General features: G+C 34.4%; 1 protein-coding gene across 1 annotated transcript in view; it reads left to right on the top strand.

Moving 5' to 3' along the window:
• LOC120634756 overlaps positions 1–12,956 on the top strand; it is a 186,772-nt gene that overhangs the window by 51,576 nt on the left and 122,240 nt on the right. Inside the window, exon 2 of the mRNA XM_039905532.1 lies at positions 5,999–6,146. Coding sequence (XP_039761466.1) covers positions 6,033–6,146 — 114 coding nt within the window. The 5' untranslated portion in view covers positions 5,999–6,032. The remainder of the gene's footprint in view (positions 1–5,998; positions 6,147–12,956) is intronic.

Below are 12,956 nucleotides of genomic sequence, written 5' to 3'. Positions count from 1 at the left end.
AAAAGACTGGATTCATAGTTGTATTTTTTAACATTATTTCCCCCTCGTTTTTTTATAATTCACAAGTATGTTATCGATACGTTCGAAATTCTAAAGCGATAGAACGCTTGCTCTCGGCTAATCCCCAAGCTCACTTGCTGATATAGGTCAGTGAGTTGGAAACAGGTTCGCCGACGTAATTACTGTAAACGCCTATTACTATAGCACCCACTCGTTACTATTTAATAGGTAATAGATGCATTGTTTATGTATGTGCTTATGTAAAACTTAATGTGACGGGATTTATCAGTGTAATGCTATAGGTAGTAGGCAGTAGTAAAATTAAAGCTGTTTGCGATAGAGCTCATCGGGGAAGATACTGCCATGCTTATTTCTGACGGAAAGGGTCTTGAAGGTCCGGTCTGAAGGGCGTTGTTGTCGGTGTAAACTGAGGCGTTTACACCGACAACAACGCCCTTCAGACCCTTGATGAACATAGGGCAGCACGGTGCTGGAAGATTTTCTGCCAAGCCCTGCGAAGTGTTGCTTGGTTTATAGGCGATTTTATTCCACTTTTTTATCATCAGGTGGGCCATCTGCTCGGTCCTTCAATTATAACTATAAAAAAGTAGGTCCTTCCTGTCTCTATGCTACACAGAGCTAGCCAGAGCGAATATTTTTTTCTTAAGTTGTGGCTTAGCCCTGTCCGCAATGTAATTTTTTTTTAATTTCCTAAAAGTTAGTCCTTGATTGCAATCTCACCTGCTGTCATGTGATGATACAGTCTATTATGGTAACGGGATAACCTGTTAGGGGTACAGCGGTTATATTAAACTCACACTCCTAATCGGTTTCATGACATTGTAGAATAGAATTTAAAAAAAATGTTATAATTTTAGTCTCGTGTTTTCTCAAATGTCTGACTGTGTACTGGTGTAGTTGAAATATTCAGCAAGTTGTAGAATTCGCGAAACACGCTCGATCAACGACTCCGGTCTCCGCAAGTACGCGCGCGTGCTGTGACTTCCAAGCATTCCGCTATTTTATAATAGGTATTTGTCTAAGGACAGAATTGAGATTGCGTTCAACTCTACGACATTTCTTACGACGACGTTTGTTTTGGTCTTTTAATATGACACTAGCTGACCCGTGCAACTACGTCTGCACCAAATCGGTTATTACTGGAAAACAGAAATAAAAGGACATTTTCTATAAATGAATCCTAGCTAGATCGATTTATCGCCCCAAGTGTATAATAAATTTCATGAAAATCATTGGAGCCGATTCCGAGATTCCAATTATATATATACAAGAATTGCTCGTTTAAAGATATAAGATAATTAAGCAACATTCTTACTGACATTGTCTGCAAGCCAAACATATAAAAAAGCCAACATTCATACTTGATCTAAAATAAATTTAATAAATAAATAAATTTATTACGACAATACACACATCGCAATCTAGCCCCAAATCTTGTGGTACTAAGATGACTGATGAATATTTGAAAACATTCTAGTTCATCACACAAATTTTCCAGTTGTGGGAATCGAACCCACAGCCTTGACTCAGAAAGCAGAGTCGCTGCTCACTACGCCAATTGGCCGTCCATTGTTTTAAATATACAGCGTCGTAATATACAAGTCGAGAAAATACGTAGACTTAATAATCTTGTGACGTGCATCATAGCTCTGCTTTTCCAAGCAGAAGCCCTTGCCACCAAAGGTCAATATGTGCTGTATTCTAGTTTTTTAATACTTTACTTACTTAGAACTTATATCTTCCTGGTACCACAATAATTTTAATCCGGTCCACTTTCCCAAAAGTAAGACTAAATCAAAAAATTCAAAATTCATTTATTTCAAGTAGACCTAATATAAGCATTTTTGAAACGTCAAGAATGTCTTTTTGTAGTGACTCGGTTCGGAAGGCAGATTGTACCGCGAAGAAGCCGGCAAGAAACTCAGCAGTTGCTCTTTTCCAACATCATTTACAATTTAACAATCATTGTTCTATCTTGTGTGAGATGAAAGCGGAGCAGCTTGCTTCCAGGCAACCTTTTAATTGGGAAATTCATCGATAGTATTGTATTAAATGTGTTTTTATGTGTCTATTTTAAGTTATAATTGTTCCCTAACTATAATACCCTTTTTTATTGCCACAAATAAAGCATAGTTCCGAGTCTTTATTCAAATATATAAGCGAGTAGCTAGCGACAAACTCACAGAATATTATGCAAATCGCATAGGCGGGCAGTCGCAACAAAGCTATCTCGATCGGCATGAGATAACGGGTCGCAAGTGTCACAGAGGTCTTCTCAACCTGACACTAAAGTCTAAACAAGTGTGTTAATGTTGACGTAACATAAGGCTTTATGAGGCTTAACTGAAATTTATTTATATATCTATTCATTTATTCAACATATATGAGGCCTGGCCGGAAGAGAATATCATGGCTCAAAAATCTACGACAATGGTTTGCAAAGAGCACCAAATCATTATTTAGAGCAGCGGTGTCCAAAGTAAAGATAGCCCTAATGATTGCCAACCTTCGTAAGGAGACGGCACCCTAAGAAGAAGAAGAAGAAGATTCATTGTTTCGTGTTTTTGCTTTTTTGTCCATCCTTCACGCTCTGACTTAGCCACCGACCAAATAATTTTTGTTATAGAGTTAGTTGAAAGGAGAGAGAGTAACACAGGTCAATGGGATTTGTAAAAAAACCGTTATAAACGCGGATAAAGCTTGTATTAAGATACACTTAAAGTAGTAGAACCGTTCCGTTTCTAATAGAAAATATTAAATTTCTTTAATTTCCAACTTCCTATCAAATTACCAAGGTTGGGCACAAACTTGAGTAAAACCGTCCACGTTATTCCAATATCGGTTGAGGGACCGAGATTGTGACAACTACCGGAGAGTGTGGAGAGTGGACACTTTCGTGTATTTCCTTACTCCGGGTTTTGACTGTGAATTTCTTGACAGAAAAACCCATCAGCTAATAATCTCTTTTACTGACTCGGCAATATAACCCAAGACTTCGAGATACGTAGCCAAACACGTTTGCTAGACCAACGTGACAGTTCAGTTAGTTTGAAATATTATCTTAACCAAAAGCGTAAAGATTTTACGAAACCATAAAAAAACATAACTATTCTCTACACCTCAAATGTCTTTAAGATAGAAATCTTATTAATCACCTTTAATTAAAACCATTCTGGTCAGGGCGCTTATTTACTGTCACGTAGGTAGTTATGCTTGAAAAATAAAACAGCTAAGTGCGAGTCGGAATCGCGCACGGCCGTTCCCGTATCTATAAAAACGGCAAAAAAAAAAACAAGTTGTACCGGAACCGCCCTTCCATATTTGTTTGATTTGAATTAAATTATTTGTATTAAAAGTGAATATAACTATATATATAAATGCTCCGTCTAAGCTGTGATAGCCTACTGAGTAAGGCCTCAGCTTTCCTTCGTGGAGACCGAGCTCGAGCCCCGGCACGCACCACTAACTTTAAGGAGTTACGTGCGTTTTTATTTTAAGAAATTTTAATATTACTTACTGTAAACGATGAACGAAAACCTGAGAGTAGATACCTCATAACATTCTTAAGGGCGTGTGAACTCTACCAACCCGCACTTGGCCAACTTGGTAGACCACGGTCTGAACCCGAGGTTCTGAAAGGAAACTCGTGCCCTGTAGTGGGCCGGTAATGAGTTGATAATGTAAATGTAATGTGCTGTTGCCGTCATCAATATCAAGTAAAAACGAGTACAACGTTTGAGGGAGCCCTCTTTAATATTTATTGTATTCTGTTTTTTTTGTATTTGTTGTTATAGCAGCAACACAAATACATCGTCAGTGAAAGTTTAAAATGTTTAACTATCACGGTTTATGAGATACAGCCTAGTGACAGACGAACATAATGATACACGGACGAACATCGGAGTCTTAATAATAGAGTCCAGTTTTACCCTTTGGGTGAGGAACCCTAAAAATATAAAATGCCCGGCAGCTATATTTCACTACTAGATAGGTACTTAGCACCATTCTAACAATGTCAACAAGAGCGTTCAACACTACCTTATCGATACTTTCTCTGACAACACTACCCATTGTTACATTACCAGCATCTAAGATATAAACAAAGTACGATGAATGGGAGGAACTGTACGATCATTAGATAATGCCAATGCCGAATCCAATGCCACATATTGTTTGAGTCGGAAGGAAGCGTATAATGCTTTGTTAGCCCTGGTTTAAAGATGGTAGTGATGAGATGGTGTCTTTAACGCACTACGAAATTCTGTTTTATGTAACGTAGAGTAAAGAACTCTATTATTGGAATGATAGATAAATACATGAAAATATATATATAGTTTAGGACCTAGGATTTTCAAATAATACCTTCGTGCCTTCGTAAATTATTTTAGGTACCAAAATTAATTATTATTAATGATAAATAAAAAGATGAACACTGAAACATGAAAACTGCCGTGCTATTTCATATTACAATGAAATGTGATATGAAATGACTTATTGTTTAATTAATGAATACGCTTACATAAAATAATGATACTCCTGAAAGGTAATGGTAAACAGATTTATAAGATATTCTACGATTTGGACAAAGGAATATCTTGAGGGTTTACTACCATTCATATTTATAAATAATATTGCTTGAAGTGATGTCAGTAGGAGAGTTGAAGGGAGGCACAAAGCATATACCACGTTTAAATAAAAACCGAAATAATATTCAAAGGTACATTAAGTGCTGTCTCTGAAACTTATCTGTGAAACCTAAAACCTAATAGTTTTTAAATAAACCACTGTTTTTACTGAAAAAAATCAGATGCAGCCCTATATCACATGCAAAATTAAAATCATGTGACTTCTGCGACTTTATTAGGTATGCATCGCGTAGCGTAGGTAGTATGCACGTGTCGGTCTTTTATCTTCAATAGGGTTGTCAAAAGTAAAGACTAAGAAAGCTTAAATTCGTTTGTATGGAAAAATAAATATGTTTCTTTTGATTTAATATTTTCAAAGAGTGGCTCCTTATGAAATATACTTATGCATCCCTCAACATTATTTCGTAATTCGGTTACACGCTGTATACGTAAACGATAAAAAATCAAGAAGTAAACTCAACGTAGATAAATAATGCATAGGGAACAAGATTTTTTTCATTTGTAATATCCCTAGCTCAAAGATACATTTTAAAGAGATAAATACATGTGTAGTCTTACATTGATAAACAGACTATCATCAATATTATCATTACGTGAATGGAGAGATCTGATGAGAGAGGTGACGCCAACGTGGCTATTAAACGATACAAAATACAATAAAACGCCTCGCATTCACGATTGCATTGTTTTGCTTGATAATATTGTTACGTATCAACTTAATCCCGTGTAGAAAGTTTGACAATTGTTTCATTTGTTGATGGGAGAGTAATCACAAGTTCCGTTCAAACAGAGCGTTTATCATAATAAAGATTGATTACGTCTGTCCATGTCTGTCTTAGTAATTAATTCTATTAATTTTATTATTGTTGTCAACCTTCGATGTACTAAAGAATAAGGTCCGATTGTTGCATCCATCTAACAGTTGGAATTCATTCTTCCACGAAGACGGTACATGTGAAATTCATGTTCCACACCCAAGCTTGAAAGATAGAGGCTTGACAAAATCGAACGTTTCTAAAAACCCGATTTTTCTTTTCATGAACTCATTCAGTAGCTTTCTATCAAATTTATTATTTTATTTATCAGTTAAGTACTTTTCAGTTTTAGTATGCTATTGCAATTTTTTCATCGTTTTGCGTTTGTCTAATTACTTACTTATGTCATAACTTTTCTAGGACCGGTCTATATCTGTGGTATAAATTCGTCATATACATCAGTTTTTAAGGAACTTTGCCATTTTAGTAAAGTTTACTTGACGATTGATAAAAAGATAGAAATTTGCCTAAATATTATATTATCAGTTATTTTATTTGTTTATTTTCTTGTTCCAGCTTAGGTCCTTTCGAAACGGTGACGGGGGGAGAAATGGTGTCACGGCGGCGTATACTTTCGCGGTCTCGCGATGACCTCACTCAGGCTATATCCACTCAGTTGGAAGAAGAAGAAGACGTATGGTATCAGAAAGACAAGCTTTACAAGGTAAGCCTGATTGCATTCAATAGATAATAGTTAAAGCCAGCTTCTTCTTCGTTGAGTTCCTCCTTGATAAGCAAAGCAATCAGCTTCGATTCATTGAGCCGTAGATCTGAAACGTACCATCCACTCTCAGATATTGCGTAAGGGACGTTATTGTCAGTACCTGTTATACTATTGTCAGTATCTGTTATATATTGTTGTTATAAGGGGATCTTGCATAACTAACCTATTGAAATAATTTGAATTAAGAAACCTAACCAATTTTTTAGTGAACATATCCCTACAGATTTAGGAAGATTCAATTTATTACATATGTAGGTCTTAAACATTTCATTTATATTTAATATTATAATAATATTATTATTGTTAATTTATATATTGTCCTCTAAATACTCAGTACCATCCCTCCGTTTATTTTTTCAATCGCATTGATAGACAAAGCTAACGATAGAGACAAGTTCTCTAGAAAAAACTTACTCGATAACTCGAGGTTACCTACTATATTATTTACTAGCGATTTTGTTATTGTTTCCAACTCGCCAATTAAATGTTGCACCAAGTCAATGTTATTTCCAACTGAATGACAAAACAATAAAAAGTGCAACAGATACATTCGATAACACTTAATCGGTTTCTTACTTTCTACACATCAATCACGAGGTCGACGAGCCAACGTTAGTAACGTTCCGCCTGAGTTCACACCGATATTGTAATAACAGTCGGTAGGTAGTACAAATGACAGACTTAGGAGAAATCACTTGCCTTTAATAGATACGAAAAGTGTACTTGATAGCAGGACATACAAAGTAGACATTTTTATGGAGGAAAGATTTAAAATCAACCTAAAAATCTTCAAGGAAGAAAGTTTTTTTTTATGTTTTACTGTGAGATTTAGTATCAAAGTAGGACGCATACGGGGAACATAAAAACAAAGCCAAGGATAATGCGTTAGCCAAGAAATTGGATAGTGCGTTTTCTATATATCATCTAACGCTTGTACTACCCGAACTATTTTAAATTAAGTAAATAGAAATAACAATATAACAACTCATGTGTATGGTGTAGATAGGTCAACCTTTTAAGCAATAATAAACAATTCAGTATTAAGAGTAGCAACACATATAGTTTTTATCTTCTTTATAAAAATAATAAAGTAATATCATAATATATATTACTTTATTATTTTTATATTCATTTCATATTTTTTTTTTAATTTGTGTAATTTTTGTTTATGTATTCGAATGTAGTTATTTGAATGTAGGTTTATAATAATTTTACACCGCCTATTTTTTCTCTATTTTTAAGGTTGCCTGACAGAGATCGCTTCTAAGCGATAAGGCCCCCTTTGTATCCTACTTCAGTCTTCGTGTTTCTCTCTATTCGTACTTTATATTGCTAACTGTGTAGCTGTGTACGAATAAAGATATATGTATATATATATAAATAACAAGACATTTCGCTATTTCGAAAAAGACACGATGATGACAAAAATCTGAAAAAAAAAACCAATGTTAATTAAAATTTTCCGAAGTCGGATAACTATGACGCGCATTTTGTGTTGCCTTCATCATTGCCGATTTTTTTCGTCAGCATAAAGGCGATGAAATCTATTACTAAAGCTTGTATAAATAACTCGTTAGGATGCAAATTAGGATTTTGTAGTATTTTGAACGTGGAATGTGTTAACTCATTAAGTTACGAGTGTTTATTGCAAAATAACGCTTGCGAAATATGCACGGTCTTACAAATTGCCTTTTGCTTGCTTAATTTAATAAACACCGGTGTCCCATAGTTGTTCCGCGTACATAATGTTTTCATTTCCTTTGTCTATGGTTGCGTTTTTGTTACCGTTTCCGACTCACAGTTATTAAGGACGTGAGAATGATTCGTGCCTTACAATGCATTTTGAAGGCGCACCACGCTACATTAAGCTTCCACACATTAATTGGTACCGATTGTAACTGTCAATAATTGAACATCAATTGTCAATAATTAGGTTGTTATTAATAAGTTCAAGTGTATGATAGCAGCGATATATTTCAAGGATTTTAAAAATCAATCTTCGTTTTTGCAATATCTTAATTATAATAAGTAACCTATGAATCTTCATTCATTCATTCAATCTTTCTAGCAACGATATATACATGTGTACGTTACTTACTTAGTTACTTTATCGTTTTATTATTTTTCAGACGATAATCAGTAAAAAAGCTCTTTTTTTGTAGTGTTCAAGCCAAAGCAGTAGTACAATCGAAATTTTTTATTTCTGATCCTATAGATAAAACTAGGAAAAATGCATAAACAGCTTGATATTTGAGATGATGCTGCGATGTCATGGTATCAATACAAAAACCAAATACCCAACATATTGTAAATATTTTATACCTACAACCCAGCAGAAATGCAAGATCTTAATGATAAAATAAATAAAAAAGTCACATTTAAAGTCATCGTTGCATAAAATAGCTGTATCGAATTTACAATAGTCATCATGTAAAATACATGATTATGGTCCTAAGGTCCTTTCTTGACCTCTGTAACTGATGAATCTTTACTGCATTTTAAATGCAATGTTTACTTTGGAAAATCTATTAAATAAGTCTTTATATGTGACGAATGTATTTGAATTATTAGTTAAACAAAGGGGAGATAAATTATTGTAAGAACTTAGCAAACATAAACTTATATAAGTATAAAGTTTCGTAAAGGTACATCTGGACATAGAATTGTGAATAAAGAATGCCTGATAAAATGCATTGAGAGATTATTAAGTGTCTTGAAACGTAAGTAGAAAAGTTAAAACAGACATCCGGAAATAATTTCAAGGAAATGTAACTAGAATCTAAAGTAACAGTTTCGCGGGAGCTCAGCTTGCTAATTTCGTGACCAACTGTCACTCCTGACAAGAGGGTCAACTCTGACCCATTGATCGAGATCGTGACCGATCTACAACAATGGTGTATTACAGCACTGCAAATCGCCCGGAAAGCATGAGGCTTAACTGTTTGACCTTACTTACCATGCAATGTCAAGTTTCATAAAACGATTTCCTTTGCTTCAGTCAAATCTAGTGCTTGCTGTTTGTTATTGTATGAAACTGCTGTATTTATTTGATTTATTCATCATTCCTGTCCGATAGTTCGGCATTTATATGCCTTCTTTGTAGTTTTGATCTATGGTGTTGCAATATATTTGTAGTTTATCTGCAGGCCTAATGAACGAACTTCTTAGAAGCCAACAATGCGTTTATGACTCCTGCAGAGGTGCTACTGATGCTACATTTGTGCTTTGCTGCTGTTTATATCATCTTCTGTAAATAAAATTGGTTGCTTTTTTAATATAAAACCAATTTTTATGCCAGAATTACTTTCAGAAGTTTACTTTCTTAACGACCATTAAAAATACATTCACCACCGCGCCGTGCATTTTTTCAATATAAATTTCAATTAATCGAGTTTGAATACTTACTTAGTCATTGTATGATAAGTAAGTTTTTTGCGAAGGATAAATAAAAGGTTTTCAAAAATCTTAGAAGAGTTTAATCGTTGCATTAAATTTTAAATTCACTTTAAAAATTTCATAATGGTCAGTACGAATCCCTTTACATATCTAAGCTTTCTTGTGTATCAGTTAGTATCTAATCTTTATTACCATTACGGGTTACCCAAATTTATATTTTCATTTCATCCAATTTTCATCAAAATATAACCACTGTTATCTTCTATATTTCATGACGTTCAATTAAAATATTTTAGTTACTTAAATTATTTTAACTATAATTTAAACTAAAAAATCTTAAATGTTAACTTATTCTTATGTTTTAAAATATTATTATTTAACTTATTCTTGGTTTATTCAAATGCAATCAAATTATTGTAGTCATATACTCGTTTATATCTAACGTACTATGTATTTCTGTAATGCAATACCTTTACAGCGTGTGTCTCGGTATCCAATGTCCATGCTATATCCTCTTGACTTATTTCGACAAGGTTCCAACTAGCCACTGTGAACGTAAATTATACAACCATGTCCTTATTACTCTATTGGCACTGGCCACTGTTCTCATGTGTCGCAAGTTGATTGCCCAATACTTGTCTGGCGACTGGTAATTCGACGAGCGTACTCGTTTTGCGGTACATTTTGTCTAAATCACATGTTTGCAGTATAGTTTGTAACTATTTGTTCATAAGCTTATGGGAGTAAGAGTGGTAATGACGGATAAATTATAGTATACGTGTAATTTCTTTATTTTGGTGCCAGAGACAAATCTTTATAGTTTTTTGAAAAAGAGGAACAGATTTAATAATATTGTACAAATATAAAACAAGCGTGATGTCAAATTACACAACTTAATTTTACACTGTATATTATAACTATAACCTTAAACTATATAATATCCCCTCTTTATGTATACTTATATAATAAACTGCTGAACCGATTTCAATAAATATTTTATTACTATTATAAAGTTATTTTAGCCAGAAGTAATAAAGGCCACATTTTATTTTAGTTATATTAATATTGGGGCCTAAAATAATAGTATTTCTAAATCAAGCCACAAGAAACGTGTTTTTTTATCCGCATGCAATGACTAAATAACTTATCAAACCAAAATATTGTGTGGTTCTCTCATATCGTCTGATAGTCTAATAGAAAGAATTATTGAAATTAAGTTATCAATCGTCATTTTTAAGCATAAATTATTAATCCTTAAAAAAAAAGAGTGAGTTTATTGTGAAGAAAATCTAGTATTTATAAACCTTGCCCATAGTTTAATAGAAAATAAAAATTAATATAACTGAGCGTAAGGAAGGAGGGTCCCTGACTATGGTATCCGCCAATATAGCATTACGTTACGACCTTTTGTTTTCGCGGGTGAAACCGTGAGGTAGAGCTAGTATATTATAATAAAGAGTTTAAAAGACAAGCTTTTGATCATAAATATGGTAATGTTAGATTTAATAAAATGACTTTAAGCCTAGAGTTCTAACTGTACTCGAATGGGTCAACAAAAACCAAATTAGACGCTAGAGATTCCGAATTCGCTTTACATAACGCTACCGCCATTTCTCATCTCCGCCGGAGCTTGTGATGGCTTCAGATAGTTTAATTGTACAGAAATCACGACTTCTCTTGCCAAGAGAAATTCAACCTGAACACTTACTAAATAAAGATGGAATCACTTAATCAATATCAGTGTACGGCCTAAGATATCAACGACCTCCGATGCGTGATGCGTGCCGAAAGTGAAACTTAGTTTTACGTACATTCGTTAAATCTCTGCAATGACGTTTAACGTTGTAAGTCAAAGCAATTAACGCGTCGCTACTTACTTTTTGTTTTGTGTACAATGGAAACAATTTAAATGTGTATCGTGATTGCGAAAGGCTAGTTTAATCATTTTAATTTAAAACTTCTTTTTATAAACAAGATTTTAATGCCATATCCTTATGGATAGCCTAATCGCCATTAGTCCACCAACTCATTAAGAAAAATCTAAAGGACCCAAACTATGCGAATCCATCAAATAGGTATATAGGAAGTCATTGAACAATTTTCTACGCCAGCATCAATCCAGATCGTTTCAGGCCCGTTATTTCAATTTCAGCTCAATTTGGCGAATGGTCACAAAAACTATATCCGATAAACATACGAAGCAACTCAAATAAAAGAATATGCAATCAAAATAACATATACAATCGATAATTGAAAAGGTAGCGAAAGGGAAGTATTAAAATGATGTTTTAGTCACATAAGTGAATTAAAAAAAACTAATTTTTCTTTGAAAAACTTTGTTCAGCTATAAATAAGATATTACAAGGTTTAGGCCACGAATCCTACTTGGTAGGACGTATGATATTATTTTAGTTCTGTAAAAGGTACTCTTTGTAATCCGTACCCGTAGAAGAACTAGAGCCACTGACATAGCGCAACAAGTCGCAAAGCTGAAGTGGCTACGGGCGGAGACATAGCTCGGAGAACCGATGGACGTCGGAGTCCCAAGATGCTGAAATCGCAACCCAAAAAGACTTGGAAAAAGGACATCAAGAGCCGCTTGGAGTCGCTGGAAACAAGCGAACCAGTATCGTAGCTTTGGTAACTCCCTACAAAAGACCTATGTCCAGCAGTAGATATCAATCTGTTAAAGTTATGATGATGATGATGGTGACTCTTTGTAAATCGTAGTTGCGTAACTAAATTGCTTAGTACGTTTTGATTACAACTATAATCCGAATACAAATGAACGAATCTAGCTTCTAAGTCTTTAAGCTCATCCTATTGTGTCTGACTTTCGTATCGCGGAACATTTATCAAAATCTATAAGGCTATGTTGTTAAGTACGTAATATTTTTGCAATGTTGTGTCTGTTGGTGAAGGAGAATTACGTTATTTCTATATGTAAACGAAAGGATAGTCTATACTTAAACTGTACGTATATGGTGACCGAGAATCCTATACTATAATGCAATAGATACCAGTAGTTTTACGCAAATTTATATAAATACAGTTGATTCTTTAAATAATACAGTGGGTCATAACGTAGTGGGTAAAGCCTCGGCTTGCTAATCAGGTGGAGGGCGAGTTCGATCCCCGGAACACGCCAATAAGTTATCGAAGTTTTGTCCTTTTTTTTTAATTAAAGGTATTTAAGATAGCACTGTCTGCTCTTACGGTAAAGGGAAACATCGAGAGGAAACTTACATGCCTGAGAGTTTTCTGGCGTGTTAAGTCTCTCAATTCGCTTTTGCACATCGTGGTGGACTATGGCCTAAACGATTCTTATTCTGTGAGGAAACCCGTGCATTTTAG

The sequence above is a fragment of the Pararge aegeria genome, chromosome 2, assembly GCF_905163445.1.
Source record: "Pararge aegeria chromosome 2, ilParAegt1.1, whole genome shotgun sequence".
Classification (NCBI taxonomy): Eukaryota; Metazoa; Arthropoda; class Insecta; order Lepidoptera; family Nymphalidae; genus Pararge; species Pararge aegeria.
Note: the sequence above shows the minus strand (reverse complement) of the source record. Positions and strands in the feature narration are given on the sequence as shown.